Source organism: Callospermophilus lateralis, chromosome 7 (genome assembly GCF_048772815.1).
Source record: "Callospermophilus lateralis isolate mCalLat2 chromosome 7, mCalLat2.hap1, whole genome shotgun sequence".
Classification (NCBI taxonomy): Eukaryota; Metazoa; Chordata; class Mammalia; order Rodentia; family Sciuridae; genus Callospermophilus; species Callospermophilus lateralis.
In genome coordinates, this window is record NC_135311.1 from 53,428,420 (window position 1) to 53,447,382 (window position 18,963).

The 18,963-nt window shown below is 35.6% G+C and overlaps 1 protein-coding gene across 2 annotated transcripts in view; it reads right to left on the reverse strand.

Annotated features, from left to right (window-relative positions):
• The window catches only part of Vav3 (vav guanine nucleotide exchange factor 3), a 359,269-nt gene that overhangs the window by 13,679 nt on the left and 326,627 nt on the right, over window positions 1–18,963 (reverse strand). For both annotated transcript variants that reach the window (XM_076861720.1, XM_076861719.1), the window contains exons 23-25: window positions 15,144–15,260; window positions 14,501–14,588; window positions 8,474–8,603 (exon numbers count right to left, since the gene is read on the reverse strand). In XM_076861720.1, coding sequence (XP_076717835.1) covers window positions 8,474–8,603; window positions 14,501–14,588; window positions 15,144–15,260 — 335 coding nt within the window. The remainder of the gene's footprint in view (window positions 1–8,473; window positions 8,604–14,500; window positions 14,589–15,143; window positions 15,261–18,963) is intronic.

Here is an 18,963-nt window from a genome sequence, read left to right on the forward strand (position 1 = left end):
TTTTAATTTTAATGTGGTGCTGAGGATTGAACCCAGAGCCTCACACGTGCTAGGCGAGTGCTCTACCACTGAGCCACAACCCCAGCCCAACTTAACACTTTTTGTGTGGTGACAGACATGAGGTCACCTGAGTGTTCAAGAAAAGAGTGAGGATGACCTTTTAAAAAGGTTGTAAAAGGCATGTGTTTGCAAAAGCCTCCACCAGGGCTAAGGAGGCTGGAAAGAGTGAGGTGTGGAGGTAACAGCAGAAGCCTCAGCATTTCTACTTCCTGTTGAGGCGTCAGGCTGTGCTACACTTCATGTCAGGGGTGGGTGTGCTACAGTGTGTGTGTACAAGTAGCTCTGGACAAAACAATGGTTGAAGGGGTGAATGGATAAAAGGAAACCACAGCTGGGTCTGTACTCAGCTTCTCAACACCAAGAGGAACATAGGAGAGCTGCAGACTTGCTACCTAAAGCAGATTGGGAATTCAGAAGGGAATTAGCACATCAGTGATACATATCAGGAAAAAGGGGGTCTCAGCATGGACCTTCAAAGCTTGGAGCCTGTTCATATTTTTTAAGAAGAAAACTGAGAATTCTTTTTGATGTAGAGTAGGGAAAAAAGCAAGTCCTTGTCTCGGGACTGTCATAAGAGGGCATTGTAGTCAATTGGGGAACATTACACACACTAACTACACTGAGAACAGTTTTTAAGTAAGAATATAAGGTTTCTGAGAATGGACAGTATAAAAGATGAGAAATGCTAAGAACACAAATACTACTTCTTGAGCTATGAAATATTTAAAAAATGGTTCCGGATGAGGTTATCTAAATCTGTAGAATTCATATTGGTAAGTCATATTCTGAAAGGATCCTGCATACTGGTTACTTATTTTTAAAGCCATGAGGCTCAGGATAAAAATGCTTTATCATAGCCAGTAAAGCTCTCAAGGTAAGTAAATAAAAACAGGACGGGGGGCGGGGGGGGGGTTGTCCAGCATGATCTAATAATGAAGATGTACAGCTTTAGTTGATCAGCTGCCCAAGTACTGAGAGTTTTGTGGCCATTACAAACATGTTGAGGGGAAAGAACATAAAAATAACAAAAATGTTGCAATTAACTTAGCCCCTAGATGGGTGTGCATATCAGGAGAGAAGAGTCCAAGCTCAAGCAACAGGAGTGGAAACCCAAGCACTAAGGGAAAGCAGGATGACTTTATAAATACAATAGAAATTGTCAGATGAAACTAATATAATGTTTCACTCAGGGCCACAGTTGGGGGTATGTGGAAGAGATGGCAGGAGCCATTATAGTAATTGCAGGAGCCCAGGCATATAACTCTTTCTGCATGCCAGATGCTGTTCTGAGTACTCCACATCTACTGACTCTTCAGGTGTATACCATGAGCATATTACTATGAGGCAATGTTGTATGATGAAATAAACAAGGGAAACTGTCACTTTCCCAGAAGAAAAATATCAAACAGCAATTTTTGTATATTTGTTTGACAAAGGAGACCTTTTTCATGGTGATTCTTGAGGAAATGGAAGCTCATGGAATACTCCATACTAATGTATGGAAAAGGGGTTTGAAAAATATTATGTCCTGCTAATCATCAGATTGCTCCACCAGATGAGACCATTAGGTTCTCTTATTCTTTATCAAATGTGTAAGGCAGTGTTTCAGACAAATGGCTTTGTAGGCATTGCTTGGAAACCTGAACCATCTCCAAGTGCTTCTTCCCTAGAAGACAACTTATTTCACTGTGGGAAAGCAGTAACCCACTAAAAATACCTCACGTATTTAAGGCACTGTTGCTCTTGTGACTCCCATCAAGAATTGCCCAAACAATGCCAAGTCCTCTCATAATTTCATTAAAAAAAAAGAAAAATTAAAATGGGGATGGAAACTTTTAGAGAAGCTAAAACACAACACTATGAGACTGTGTTGTGTGTGACAGCACCCCCACCTCATAAAGATATTTCTATTCAGAGCCTGTGCATATGGCCTTATTTGAGAACAAGGGTCTAGGTAGAATTTAGAGATCACAAGATCAAATCATCCTGCTTACAGGAGGCCCTAAATGTAATGCAAAGTACTTTTCTAAGAAGGGAAGATATAGAAAGGTGAGGCAAAGACCAGGCAGAGACTTATGTGTCTATATTCCCAATACCCGGGATTGCCAGCAGCTCCCCAGAGGGTAGGAAAGAGACATGGTGTGGATGCTCCCTTGTGGCTTTCAGAAGGAAGGCCTGCCCACATTTTGATTTTGAACTTCTGGCCTCCAGAACTGTGAGACAAAAAGTTTCTTTTTTATAAAGCATTCTGTAATAGTTTCTATGGTGATCCTAAGAAACTAATACAACAAGTTTAAAACTAACATTTAAGTTACCAGAATAAAATTAGATCAAATAAAAATCAAATGACCAAGGAAAAAATGACCTAAGACTGAGGCTAAGACAACAAGATTAAAAAATAAGGATACATTAACATCAAAATGTTTAATTAAAATAACTAAAAGCTAAAACCAAATTAAGTGTATATTTGAGGAGCTTGAATGAAAGAAATAATAAATAGCAATAAATAATAATAAAAAGTGGCTAAGGAATTATCAGGATGTGTCAGGAATTATCAGGAATAAGAATATTCTGGATATTGTATTTGAATATTGTTGTATTTAGATAAAATAAATATGAATGACACAAATTCTCAAAACCCAAGTTTCTATTAAAAACAATGGTAAAAAATGCAGCATAAGCCTTTTGTCCACAGCTAAAAGACTAATAGCTGATGAGTAGAAGAAGAGAGACACCCAGGAAGAGGCAGGCCAGGCTCTGGCTCTGACTTTTTGCAAGGTCATTTATTTGTATGATCTCAAGGAAACCCCTGTTGATTTTTGAAGAAGTGCTATAATGTGGAACATGCTGATCTCCATTTGTTTTCAAATTCACTCATCTTCCTGTGTTTTAACTGCACTTAGCACTCCAATGCTTGCTACGGCCTCTCCTGGGCCTTAGGTTCTGACCTCACTTACTTAGCACCCTCTGGGCACCTATAATATGCAAGGCACTGTGCAAAGTACAGTTGAGAGGGGCTGGGACTGTGGCTCAGTGGCAGAGTGGTTGCTTTGAACATGTGAGGCATTGGATTCTATTCTCAGCACCTCATAAAAATTAAAAAAAAAATCTATCTTAACTTCTTTATCCAATCAATTCAACTTCTAGAATGTATTCATGTCTGCTCACTGTTCTCCTCCACTGTCACTCTCAATTCTTGTCCAAACTACCTGCAAACTTCTCACAGATTTCTTCAGTAAGCTGCTAATTCATTCCCTTTCTCCTCATGCCTTTCCCTCTTATCCACTCCTTGGAGAAACCAGAGATCTTTAAAACAATCTATCTCAGTTCTTGTTACTTGCTGCTTATAAAACTTGAGAAAATTCCCACCAGAAATATCAGAATCCATTCATGATGTTCCCAAAACATTGACTCCTTCTCAAATTCCATATATATATTTTTCCCTGCTTTAGAACCTTTGCACAGGCTACTTCACTGTGAAGTTTCCCCTACTGCCCACCCCTGCACCCTGACACCCTTCTAGATCATTATGTTTAGCCTGAATGACATTCTTCAAAGTCTTTCTATGACCCCTCAGGTTAAATGGGCTCTTCTGTCATACTCTGACTTGTGCTTCATCTCTACTAGGCTTATCAAAATCTGAGGTTATATATAAGTCTTCTATTTTATGGCTGTTGCTATTCCCTAGATTGTCTATCTCGTTCACTATTATAATTCCAGCATCCATCATAGAGCCTGGCACATGTAAATGTTAAATTCTATTTATTGGATAAAGGAATGAGTGAACACATAAGCAAGTGCAATAAGGTCATGGTGAGGGACAGAAGCCTTGAAATAGGATCCACTCAGCACATGCTGTTATTCTACATGTTGCTAAATCAGCGACCAAATTCTCCTGCACCTGAAGCCGGTGAAAAGGAGGATACTTCCACTTTCTTCCAATTTTTAAGATACAGCCAGCAGATAGGATCATCTCCACATATAAAACTTTTTAATTCTGAAGTAATTCAGACATAAAGGAGGAAGAATATAGCCAATAGAATTTCTGTAAATTTCATGCATACTCTCCAAATGTTAACATCTTATAATGTTTGCTTTATCAATCTGTTTTTTTCTGACCCATTTGAGCATAAATTGCAGACATAATTCCATTTACTGCTAAATACTTCAATGTGTTTCTTAAAAACAAAGACATTCTCTTCTCTTATATAACCACAGTCCAATTATCAAAAGAAGAAAATTGCACTAATAAAGTAGTTATTTCACAGAATTTACATAAATTCTGCTCACTGTCTCACTCTTGTCCTTTATAGTTATATATGTGTGTGCAAATATAAGTATGCTTATAAATGTGTGTTATAATTTTTTCCACCATAATTCAATCCAGGATATTATATGTTACATGTAAGTTGTTATATCTCTTTAATGTGAAATAGTTTGTCATTCTTTGCCTTTAATGACCTTGACATTTTTAAAGAATACAGTTATTTGTAAATGTCATTCAATTTCCATTTGGCCACTTCCTCATGATTAGATACAAATTATGCATTTGGGAAGCAGGAATACCAACCAAAAGATGGTGTTCTTTTAAGAAGTATATGAAATTTATTTGTCCTATTACTGTCGATGTCAATTTTGATCACCTGGTTAAGGTGTTAGTATTTTTCCTTTTATAATTAGTAAGTTTTTATGAAAGGTATTTTGATATTATATAAATATAATGATAGCAATTTTTAAATTATATAAGTCTGCTCTGAGAACCAATTTCTTTTGCATAAATATAAACTTGGGGAAATAGTTAAGATGTGCTTTTGGGTCACAAAATAGCTAAGTGTGCAACTTTTCCTTCTCTAATTGTCTATTAATATTATACGTTACCTTCTTCTCTTGTGCATATGAAGAAAGGAACCATTTAGAAGTAAATTTGTCAAAGAACATAATAAAATCTCAAATCTCATTCCTCATTTATTGGATAGGAAACCTAAGGCCGAATTGGCTAAGTGACTTGCCTAAGATCAGGCAGGTAGATATTTAAAAGCAGACCTGAAAATAATTAAGTGTTCACTGTAGAGCAAGAAAGGCAAATGTCAATATATTGTTCTTTAAATATATAAGCCCTATACATTCATCTAAAGCAATCTAAGCAGATTTGCTAGGACCCTTTTTGAAAATAACAAACTTCTTCCAAAAATTCATAGAATATCTTCTGTGGAGCCACTATAGAATCTAGGGAAGTATAGAAGGTCACTGGGTTCCATCTTTGTTTTCTTCTTCGCTTTTGGAAATACTCTTAAGTCATTCCAAAGGTCAAGAAAAATATCCTATCATCCTGGGACACAGTCAGCCTATAATAGGCTGCTAACCTAGAAATGCTATACTCCTTGCCAGTACTCTAGATGTTTGTTTAATTCTAATCAATATCCATTTACATGTTATTTTTCATGTGTATAAGGTAGTTCCATCATAATATCTAATTTTACACCAAAAATTGTTTCAAAAAGTGCTAATCTTGACCAACTCAGAAGTAAATAGCCTCTATATTGCCCTGAGACTTCTTTTCCAAGATGATTATATGACTTAAAGATAAAATAATAGGTAAACACTATAAAGATAGCCTGCACAGTCTTTCTATACAGAAATTGTAACATTTTCTCCTTGCCACCTCCTGGCACAACAAGCATGAAAACATAAGTAGTGTTTGCATTAAAGGTTAACCCTGAATCAAGACTTGGTATAAAGTGATATTGTTTAAAATCGTAAAAGTAAAGAAGTAAATTGTTCCAAGAATCACAATTTGTAAATTTATGCAAGCCTTAGAAATGTACAGAAGCACATAATGCATCAGAAGGTTGAGTAACAGTAGTGGCAGAAGTAGGTGGTAGAGTCAGTGATAACTTCTATGGGGTGTATACCATGTATGGGCACTATGCTAAATGCTCCACATGAAACACCTCATTGAATCCTCAGGACCATCTTAGTGATCTTCCCATTTAACATAGAGTTATTATAAAATAAATAAAAAAATTGGGATAGTATCATGAGTTTGATCCAAAATTATAATTCTGTTTTATGTTCATGAATGAATAATCTTGGAGAGTTAACTATGCGTTATTGTTGCTGACTAGTTTATGCCTTCATTTCTTTCAGGAGTAGTGAAGGAGTGATATCTTCTTGAATCACTCCACTTTTTTTTTTTTTTAATATTACCAGGGATTGAACTCAGGGGCACTTAACTACTAAGCCACATCCCCAACCCTTTTTAAAATTTTTGTTCTGAGAGAGGGTCTGGCTGAGTTTCTGAGGGCCTCACTAAGTTGCTGAAGCTGGCTTTGAACTTGTGATCCTGCCTCGCCTCCCGAGCTGCTAGGATTATAGGCATGTACCACCACACCTGAAGTGAATTACTTCTTATGATTAAAAGAAAAAAAATCTAATTCCCCTAACCCAGACTTTCCTGAGTTTCCCCATCAAAAGCTAAGCCCCTTAAAGGCAAGGACTTCTACTTTTTAACTGCTATATCCCAGGACCAGAACAATGCCTTGTCTGTGTAAAGTATTTTATTTGTCAGTCTCTCTAAAGACCTTTTGGATTATATTTGGTTTTATTCATCAATAGTTTTATATTTAACTTACATTAAATTTTAAATGAGTGGCTTGCCTTCCTTTCTTAATCAAAAAAGTGTTTTAGTGGTTTAAGTTGCTGAAAAGATAGGGTACAGATGTTTGAACTCATACTCATTTTTGGAAAATGGCTCTGTAAGCTAGCATGGATATTCAAATTTATTCTTTTGGCTATGGTTAAAAATAAAAAAGAACAATACAGTCTATAATTCCTTTCCTGGCTGCTAAACAAGTTTGAGTACTAAATACTCCCATAAACACTAAAGACAAAATTATAAAGTTAGGCAATGTTATTGCTGGACAACGTTCTCTGATCCTAAGCATGTGCCAAGCTCTGACAAAGGGCCTGCAGTGGACCAGACAGACACAGGTTAACAGCCTTCCTAAGACTAATAAGTCCTCCGTGGTTGCCCAGCTCTCACCCCTGGGGCTCTAGAACTGAGTGAACAACTCAGACAGGACTGGGTGAAACTGATCTCCTCTGTGAGTTGTATTATGTCTGCTGCTAGAAAGGTAAAGAGGAAAAAAAAAACATGGAAAATTCTCTTTTATTCAGAGGGAGAAGTCAGAACCTTGACAGACTTCAAGGAAATTTGTAGAAAAGCTGTTTTCTTTAGGGGAAACTTCCATTTTTGAATGAGTAAAAGTTATAGACTGTATGATAATCTAAGATAAGTTGAGTCATATTGGGCTAAAAATAGATAAAATTTTAAAGGTATTTAAAGTTTCAATATAAAGTGTGTTCTTACTACTTTCACTGTTTAGTGTTGGGCATGTGTTGCTGATCACTGCAGAGAAAACAGCTATTGAGCTATTCAAATAAGAAAAAGCCTGTCAGCTGATGTGACAAATTACTTGCATATTTACTTTTACTGAAGTGTATGAAATTTTACCGACATTGTTGTAACCCTGAGTATACCTATTTCCCTTTTAGTGTCTGTTTTTAGGGGAAAAAATAAAGTTAAAATTATATTAAACAGCTGCAAATTCTGTTTTCAAGTACCCCTAGAGCTTCCAGTTTTGCTTAGGCTAAAGATTCTAAGAGTAATAAAATTGTTTTCATTTTTCCCTTAAAACAGATTTATTTATTTTTTAAAAAAATCATATCAAAATAAGGGCCGGAAAGCACACTTTCTTCTCCACATTTTTCATCACAAAGTTCTCTTTACATGCCATATCTATCTCCAGGAAGATTATGTCACATTAAACAGTGAGTGGGGAAAAGTTTTGTCAAGGTCTCACGTTTAAAACATGACAGGTTTCTGTTTGCATGCTAATCTTTTGTAGCTAGTTGTGGCAGATGCTCATTCTGAAAATAGTAGCTGAAATGCAGTTTTAGAAATACTTCCAGCCAACAAAATATACTAGCCATTTCCATATCCTGAAGGTAGTCTTTGAAATGGGACCATAAGCACACAGGAGATACTAGATGGGGAGAGCTGTAAACCAGTTTTATTAAATACTATTCCTCAAACAGCATTATGGCCACCAATATTAATTGTAAATTAAAAAGTCTGGCTAATATAAAAGAGAATAGCATAAAACTTTACACATTAACATTTTGGCTATTTTAATGCTAACATAATTTTGAATTTGGCACAAGCACCTAAAACTAGACATGTACATAAACCTGTTGGTCCCTCTGATTCTGCTTAGCTCCAGAAAAAAGTCCTTGCTCATTGCATTAGCATATTAATTGGTTATATTTCAAAGTTTGGAATGAAGATGTTTAATGCTATTTTGCCTCCAACCCTTAAGTGACAGCAAATCGTATTCTCAATTATAATACTCACAGCTGTTGCCTGCTCTATTACCCCTCTGTCCAGCTGAATGTTCTGGCTCCTTGTATGGAAACTGTAGAGTCGTATCTAAAGTTCTGAACCCTTCTTTAAGAGAATGATGCTTGTAGTACTCCACAAGTTCCTGGAAACGAATCAAAGATTTATTTTTTATAAAGATGCATTTGTTCTCAAACACACAAACTCCTGAACACATAAATATATAAGAATGATCAACTTAGCCTTAAGTCCTCCATATATATGGACAAGTGAGTGAATGATGATCTTTTGTCACTGTCTGGATGTACACAAACCTACCTGGGAGTTGTCCTTGTTACTCAGGACATTTATCATAAGACTTAGCCTGTATTGCTCTTCATGGATATAGAATATCTTGTTAGTCTTCAGTCAGATGTGGTAAATGAAAAGAAACCATACCAAACCTCCATTTCAGAGTAGTAATTATTGTTCTTATTCATGAAATACTTGCCTTTCTAAATAAAAATAAAAGGAACAGCTGCTTGCTTAATATATAGCAATTTCTAGTTTCCTGAATTTTCTTTCAACATGGCAAAAAACACACTTGACACTAAATGTATTTTTCCATGGTAAACAAAAGTTGATAATGCAAAAATGCTACTCGACAGTGTTTCTGGTTTATAACAAAGTGTTGGTACCCATTTTAGCTCTATATATCCCCTAGTATACTCACAGGAGTGAATAATATAGTTTGTCCAATTTTCATTTATGATTAATTTGCCTTAAATATATCTAATTCCAATGTCATAATCATCCACCATTTTTCAGACTAAAACTTCAGGAAATTTCTTTTTACATGTTGGTTTCATAAATTCTGCAGAAATCTTAATCCCTCTAATAGAAACCAAAATTGAATAATAATTAATTCATAATGGGAAATGTACCTTATCATTAGATGAGTATTATAAAGCTTTTTACAAATATATAAAATGAAAATAAAAGAAAATTCACTCTTAACCTAATTATTTGGTGCTTGTATTACAGCACCTTTAAAAATTAGTGGAAAAGAATCTCATTTCTTCTAAAAAAAATCACACTGTTGATTGACTCAATAATTCCATTCAGCAGTTATGTTCAAAGTTCCTAAAACAAATCAATTAGGCCAAAAAACACCCAAAAGAAGAAAGAGAGAATCACCAGTGATTTATTAGTTATGACTAAACTCAGGTATGTTGTGGGCTTCTCTGTGCTGGGAGTATCAGGGGTCACAGAGATTATAAAGACAAGGCTCCACTCTCTAGGAGTCTCTTCCTAGAGGGAAAATGGAAGAATTTGGGTAACTTGAAGGCACAGAGAGAACTTCCTGTGGTGTGTCCAATGGGGAGGATGAGAGAAGGCTTCAGGATGAAGACACCTTAGATTAAACTGAAGACCAAGTAAAATTTCAACAGACATAAATGGGGAAGGATCGTTTTAGGTGGAAGAGCCAGGCTGAGAGACACACCAAGGTGATAAAGTAAAAAACAAACAAACAAACAAACAAACACCTCCATAAAGACAAAGCACTGGATAAAGTAAATGGAGACTTTTTTCAATCCTTATTCCTATAAAGTGGAGATAACAAACCATTTCACAGGCTATAAGGAAAAATACATACAGTGCCTGACATGTGTGGATAATTATAACAGCTGCCACTATCCCATGAGCCAGGCCCTCACAGGCTCCCTTGTAATTTTCACTCAAGAACCTTATGAGGTGGGCCTCATCCTCACTGAGGCTCATATCTCAGAGAGGTTAACTGATTTGTGTAAGGTCACAAAACTGGTGTCTGTCTCCAAAGTTTGAGCTTTTAACTACATCACATTATTAGCAAATAGTACATGACAAATGTAGATATAAAAATCAAAAAGTGGGGAAGCAAAGGGAAGTGGTATTTGTTAAGAGTCCATAATGTGCTACAAACTTTGCTTTCTCAGATGCTAGGGTCTAACTCACATGATAACTTTCTTAACTTCTTTAACTTTCTTCCTTCCTTTGGCCCAGATAATGAGTGTGCTTGATGAAAAAAAGAAATGTGGAATCTGACCAATCTTTAAAGATAGAGAAAAAGAAACAAAGCAACAGAGACTAGTCTGTATCTTCAAAATACTTCCAACCATCAGAATATGGCATTGTATTGTGGTAATTTTTAATGCAGTTTGCTAAGGCTAAATCAGGAATTAAATTCAACTTAGTGATGAATATTTCTATAAATTTTTTTAAAGACAAAGAATAATTTGTCTTTTAAAATAGACCTCTTGAAGAATAGTACATCTATATATTATGTTGCTGATGCAAATGATACCAGAGAGGTATTCTCTTAGTCTTTAGATTGAGTGAAATATTAGCATTATGAAAATAAACCTGAAAAGAATAATAAGACAATAGCTTTGAATTAACATTTGATCTCAATGGCAGTGATATGAATTCTATGTATTTTGTTATGAATTACTATTAACTAATGTTCATAAAAAATGGCTAGGAACTATAGAATTATTATACTGAAAAAGGGATTTGGTAATCATTTAATACTCCTCCCTCCCTCCAAACTTTACAGAAGAAAAAAAATGACTTTTCCAAGGCTTGGGGTCATGCAGCTTAGTAAGCTTCAAGACACTCTTTAACACTTCGCTAAGCATAGAAGATATTTTCGTTCCATTTTCACAGTCTTATGAGGGTAAATCTTCCTACATGTCTCTGAGCAGAATTAAGTAGTGCCACCATGGATCTTTTCCAATCTATGCCTTTATGCTTTCTGTATTTTAGTCTAATCCACCCCTGCTTTTGCAGTCATTGACCTTCAGGTACAACAAGTAAATAAGGCAACTCTAAACAAAAGAAATCGCTAAGCTTTCCTTATCTCACACTGACACAGCAGTGTCAACAATTCAAGTCTCTCTGAAAAAATAATGAGACCCAGTCATTGCAATTACCAAGGAAACAGGCAATGGAGATGGTTTATAAACAGCATTTGGACATGGATGGTCTGGCATACATGAAAATTAGAACAAAATTAATGCCTTGTAATCTGGATACAGAAATTCATTTAGGATTTGAATTTAATGACTAAGAAACACAAAGATTTTGATTAACCAAGCTATTGAAACCCAAGGGGAAAAGGTTTGGTCCCAACCACCTAAGGCCAGCCTTCTTTTTGAAGAACTGGCTGATTTAAAATAAGCTCCAGCGTCTGCTTTGTGTTTCCAAATAAAAATTACTTCCAGGCCCTGTTGTGATTCATAGGTAGAACTTAACTTTAACACCATGACAATGGAACACTGAACTATTCTTAAGAAACAACTCAAAGCTTCAGACCACTGTAATGCAAAGTGCATTATTTAGAACGAACATGATTAGAGGGATCTCTCAGAGGTGAGATGATTGTGATTTTTAAGAAGCCCCCATACCTCTTAACCTCTTCTTACAGAGGGATTGAACCACCCCTTCTGACCCAGTATCCCCAATTTTCCAGCATAGGTCCAAAGGATAGTACTATTGTGAGGTTCTGGGTACAAATGTATTTACTAACCTGTAAGCTTTTTTTAGATGAGTCAAGTCATTTTTTAATTCTCCAAAACCACAGTGATTTCACACAGAAAAGGCTCAGTATAAATTTGCTCAATGAATGAACAGAAACAGAAAGAAGGGGGGATCTGCAACCTAGTTCAGGAGCCTCTTCAGCAATTTTCATGCTTATTTGTTACACCTGCCAAAGGACTTTTCTGATACTTGAACTTTTCAGCTCCTTAGCCTTTCTTAACTTTTCACAATTACATCTTCTTGCTAGTTTTTAGTCTCACTTGTAGCTTTGTTTAATTTCCCTCTCCCTTGAATCCACTGTGAAATGTGCTTCTCTGCAAAAGATCCCCAGATATAAAGAGAAAAAAAAAATACATACATGTGTCTCTAACAATGGCATTTCTGAGATTTGTTTTATAAGAGTAGTTTATCTCAGCTCAAAGACAAATATTCTTAATTTCTTTTCCAGAACACTGAAGCAAAATCTTTAATGCTCACTAGCATCAATGATCTGAAGTCAGGTCATGATTGTTTTTACTATAATCACAGCTTTACATGTAGATAAGAACTCAGGGATCTCTCTACCCATCCAGGTGGCTGTGGGGTTACTGGCTTTTCACATCTGACCTTCATCACTGAAGAAGTTCCTAAAGCTGAACCCAGGTGATGCAAAGCTAAATTGACTGGCCCTTTCCAGTGGCTATTCCTTTCATCCTCTTTGCTCATTTCCTCTGATGGGAGTTCCTTTCGCTGCTTCCAAAGTGTGGAAGGCTGGAAGTCATCTTTCGCCCTGCAGCATTTTTTTAAGTGCCATATGAACTATAATACTGTGGGGCAGCCTCATTACCATCCAAGGAAGTTCCGCAGGTGGAAGTTCACACTGGCATGTCTTGCAGAGATGTGGAGAGCCCTGTGCGTGCTTTCATCATGTGTCTGTCCTTCGTTATTTGTGCATCCACTTGCCACCTCCTTCCTAGGTTTTCATCTTATGAAGAACCTCCGCTGTTCCAGTTCTCTCTGCACAGCTTGCTTGTTCCAATGGAACGTAAGTTACTCCGGCAGGGAGGTTGCCTGGATCTTGGTTACCAATTTGACAGAGTTTTCATTTCTAGGACACGGCCATGTTGCTCATTCTTAGCTTCTGAATTTGATATGTGATATTTATGTCCATAGAGGGTGGCTTCTTTTGCTTTCAATTTAAATGTTTCAATTTCTTTAAAATTCTGGTCACTGTCATAAAGCTAGTTTAAATTTTCAACTAAGGCATTCAAGTTGGCCTCTTTTGTCAGCCCCACTTACACTCAGTTTTACTTTTAACGTCTGCAAAGTACTTTCTGATGTTTTCCAGAAAGATGTAGTATGTATCATTTGATGGATGGTTTAGTCAATCAGTGATACTTCTCAATGTTACTGAAGGTTCTTAGTAGGTACAGATGCATCTTATGTTCTATATCCAAATTGTTCATTTTCTTAAGAAACTACCAGGCTTGAGAAACAGACTTGAGACCATTTTTAAGAAATATGAACATTTATTTACTGTTAGCAATACATAAATAATGATATATATGCATTATATATGACATATATAATAAGCATTATTATATGCTAATAAAATTATTAAATTATATATTTTTAAAAAATGTATGAATTAATCAAATAATCCTTGCTGATATGAAGTAATTTGACAACATACTATTTCTATTTAAATATATTTAGGATATAAGTATTCCTATGAAATATCAATTGTATTGTAAAAAACTATTACCATATTAATATTTAATTGTCCAAGATAATGAGAGCCACTGAACAAAAAATATAGATTAGTAGAAAATATAAACACAGAAGTTTCCAGTTGACTTTACATCTTGTCTGAAATGAACTTAATTAAATATGAGTGGCATTTTATTAATTACAACTCTTTGTGTCATAACTTATAATATTCTTCTGGCTGAATGAGGAAACAGAGGCAAAGGAAGGAAGAAGAGGGAGGAAGAGCATATTAAAAGTTTGCTGCATGTCATTCAGACACACACCGAAACCCACACTAAAAACTGAAAGTTGATACTTGAAATTGCTGTTGTTCTAAGAGTCATAACTAGTATAGACTCTAAAATACCATCCCAAACTTGCAAACTTAGATGACAGTAGTTTAAACAATTTTGGGCTGGGATTGTGGCTCAGCGGAAGAGTACTCGCTTAGCTCCTGTGAGGCCCTGGGTTCAATCCTTAGCACCACATAAAAATAAATAAATAAAATAAAGGTATTGACAACTACACCTAAAAAATAAATAAAAAAGAGATAAATCTACATTGAACAATTTTTTACAAAACTTCATTGGAGTTCTTGAAATCAGACATTTTAGAATTCTGCTACAAAACTATACTATGATTTGCTTTAAATAATTTTAGGTGAGCAAAATTTCCAAGAAACTATAGAATTAAACTGACCTTTCTAACAACAGAAAAATAGGGATCAAAGATTGAAAAGGAATAATCGATGCTTACCATTAAACTTTTAAATTTTCTATTTTCTGCAATGTGAAAAAAGCCATCTCTTGTTAAAATCTTGATGTGCTTTGCTTCATTATTATACCTATGGGCAATGAATAACTTATGAATATAAATGTGTTTTTAATCAGTAGAAATCAATAATTACCAGAGGGCATGCCCCAATAACATTATAAGAATTAATTCCGAAGACAAAATATATAACTATGCCAATACAATGGTGACAGCTAATTAACAAAATATATTTACTAGATTGGTTGAAGATACGACCAATATTTGAAGGAAGGATGGGGGTGGACTTGACTAATGATTATACTTAATTTACAAAGTTAAGTTTGAGAAGCAGAAAAGAAATAAGACAAAACCTAATATATACTTAGAATTTATTAGAAATATACACACATCAAGTCAACAAAATATAATGTTATGAAAGAAATCTAATATGCCAATTAGCAGCCTATAACACTTATTACTGTTTTCTAACAGATATTTTCAAGTATTAATGAACTGTCTGAATAGATGCATTATTTCTGCTGCAATTAGAATCTCGGTTTTCAACGTCAGTGTTATACATGTCAGATGGTCTATGCAATTATGAAAACAGGAAATCTATTTCTGTAAAAGTACTTGTCCTACTTACTTAATGCTAATTGCATATTCTCCTGACTCTTTGGTCCTGTGCCTCACAAGGTAAGTACTATTTACCCTATTAATAAGTTCAGTCTCTGCCTGCAATCTTTCCATTGCTCCAGCATACCTGTAAGAAACAATAACATGGAAAATTTGGATAATGTAACTGAAAGGGAACAGAGGCTAAAAATATGAATCTGTCAGGATTTTAATTTAGTAGCAGATCTGATATGTTCTTACTTCCATATGAATTACATTGCTTAAAAATAATTTGGAAAATCCCTTTAATATGTCAAAACACAAATGTTCTACGAAGTTAACCACAGCAAAGTGAACAGTGCCTATTACACAGTAAGCACTCAGTAAATATTTATGAAATATATAAATAGGACAAAAAGAGGATCCAGTAGGCATTGAGTCACAAAGACAGATGTGGGAAGTTTAGGGACAAGTGGAAAAAGACTTGCCCTTCAGAAGAAACACACAAACACACACACTTACACACACACATGCATACGCATACGCATAAACATGTTCTCTTCACCTTTTGTATATACACTATGAAATCTCTTTTGAGCATCTTCAGTCCATAATTTTGATAACTAATTTTCTTAAGAAATTGTAATAATAAGTAACACTTACTTTTAAAAGTTAGATAGTTTTCAAACTCAGAATTCAATTTTTCCTAGATTGTGGGCCTTTAACATAACCAAACTCTATAATAATAAAAACTATCATAATAAAAGCCCCAAATATAATGTTAAAATATTCTTGAATGACCTTTAATGACCCACTTATATCAAATATAGGTGTTATGTTGACTGGAAAAATAGATCAGAGATTTTGGGCAATAGAAATTAAAGAAAAAAAAAGCTTTTGTTTAGTTTTGTTCTCTTTCAAAGCTCTTTATGACTTAATAGTCCAGAAAATTCTCTGATTTACACGTAGATTCATATAACTATAAATATCCAAATGTAATCTACACTAATTATTTATTTTTAATGCATATAGGCATTCAACAAAAGTATATTGAAGGAGGGCATGCTAGGTTTCCATCAAATACAAAGGGGACCTGAAGGCATTTTATGCTGTAGTAACTTGAGTTATAACAATCCATGAACTCTAGGACCTGGTGTGATATGATTCATGCCTACCTCTTCAACCTTATCTCTTACCACACCCTTCATCTCTGTCTCTGGCCTTCTTTCAGCTCCAAGAATTCATCAAGCTCCTTTTTAATTAGTCTCTTGGAAGACTGTGTTCTTTGTCTGGAAAGACACCCTCCAGCAACACAATTCCTTCAGGTTTAGAGAGTGAGGTTTTCCTGAGCATTCCATCTAAAGAAAGTCACCATACATTTTGTACCCTCCACTCCATTATTCTCACTACAGTACCCCTATTGTCATAGCACATATCATAATTAGTAGCAATGAATGCATTTTGGGGTGTGTGGGTAATGGGGATTTAACTCAAGGGTATTTGGCCACATCCCCAGCCCTATTTTTTGTATTTTATTTAGAGACAGGGTCTCAATGAGTTGCTTAACACCTTGCTTTTTGCAGAGGCTGGCTTTGAACTCAGGATCCTCCTGTCTCAGCCTCTCATGCTGCTGGGATTACAGGTGTGTGCCACCACACCTCAGCAACATCCAGCTGATGAATGCATTTTTATCAAAGTGATACAAAAACAATTTAAAAGGTAACTTATGCTATAAAAACATAATCAAAAGGAGAAGTACTACATCAAACATCCTGCTCCAAGCATCAGTTCGAAGAATTTAAATTTTTTTTCCTTATTTCTACTTGCATATTTTTAAATAAGATGCTCATACTACAGTTTACTACATGTCATCCTGAGCGTTATGAAGGAATGTCATTTTCCCCAATGCCCAATGCTTGTTTCTTCATGGTGCTGCTCTTTGCTCTTTCTGTAACCTCTACAAACCTGAGCTGTCATCTGACCCAGTTTTAGCAGGTTATCACATAAGACTTCATTTTTTGTTTTCTCAAGATATTTTATGTAAACCGGGCACGGTGGTGCACACCTATGATCCTAGCAGCTCGGGAGGCTGAGGCAAAAGGATCACAAGTTCAAAGCCAGCCTCAGCAACTTAGCAAGACCCTGTCTCTAAATAAAATATTTTAAAAATGCCTGGGAATGTGGCTCGGTGGTTGATTCTTTATGTCTATCACAAATTCTTTCCAAATCCTTCAAATAAACTTCTGAATAATACAATTTCAATGCTTCACACTGTCTCTTTTGATTTCCTCCCCCTCTGGAGTGACTTCTTTTGAACATTTCCAATCTCTTGCTTCCTCTCTAACCCTGCTGAATGTCTGTGGTCTTGAGACTTCCCTTGCTTCCCTCTCCTGGATTCTGAATATGCCTCTTCCTTGGCTTCGTAGCTCATCCTTCAGCTTCCTCCAAGTGGACACATGGAATGTATCACTCCTAAGGCCTACATTTATGAAAATAGAGTAGGAACCTTGGTATTTATCTCCTGTTCTACATGAAGATTTTCAAGTAATTCTCCAGTGTCTAGGCCCATGCCTCATCTTTGCTTTTTGACACCCTAAAACATAGATTATTGAAGATAATCGCCTTGATTTTCCATTTCATTTCATGGCCTATATAAGAGACAAAAGTTACCTTGTGCAAACAACCTCCTTTAAATGTGGAAATAATGAGCACATAATACAGTTGGTAGTATTCAACGTCTCAGTGACTTGAGAACTACCATGCCATCATTCAGTGTAATTTTCTCTAAACAGTTTAGTATTTCTAAAATTGAAGGTTCCATTTTCTGGTGTGGTTGATCATTTTGTTCCCTAGCAGAAGACATTTCACACAAAACTGCCTGCTTAGTTTGAATAAACTGTCCAGGTTGCTCAAGGGAGGGGAGGAAAGTAATTTTAAATTCTACTATGAAATATCTTTATTTCTTTCTATTTTAAGGCTCTCCCTTTGTCTGAACATCTTGATTTTTTTTATCATAAGGAATAATACTATTCTAACCAGTCATATTTTCAATAGAGTTTTATGTATTGGCAAGGGTGCATTTTAAAACAAAGAGTCCTGATTCATTCCCAAATACCTGATTAAGCTTGTTTCATAAAATGTCTGTAATCTGCAGCATTAGTATTTATCTCTCAGGTATGGCCTTGTAACAATAATACCTAGTTACATGAAAAGTGGGAGGAGGAAAAAGAAGGACTTCAATCATAATACTGCCATGATTTATATCTGATCTTGATGTTTTTCAGTTTGTCCATGCTATTAGCTGTAATGTCCAAATTTAAGTCTTGTCAGGACTATAGTTTTCAATTCCACAAAAACTAAGACCTAGAAATTGTCTTAAGTCAGGCAAAAATGACTTTCCCAGTTCTATCAGAAAACCTCCAATACTTTCAGCAAGCTCTGTGCTGAGGCTCAGAGGGTACTGCAGAGAAGGCAGACAATGACTCAGAAGGCAGAAGTGGATGCTGAAAGAGGCAGAGGGCATGAGGGAGGGGAAGAATCCTATACCTTGGGCAATGGATTCCAAGGCATTGCAAAGCAGACTGGCATCTCCCATTCTGCTTATAGCACAGAAAGTAACCAGAAGGTTTAAAAAATATCAGACAACTCAGGTGGTGTCTACACTTGCAAAGTGAATTAGGACTACACACTCTCAGGATATCTCATTTCTGTATGTACCCTGATCTCTCATTTGTATGCACATACTTAAACATCAGGAAAGAGAAAACATATTCAGTCATTTTAAGAGGAGTCAAAAAACATTCGGAGAAACAAATGCAAATGAATACTATGCTCATGTTTTGTATTTTGAG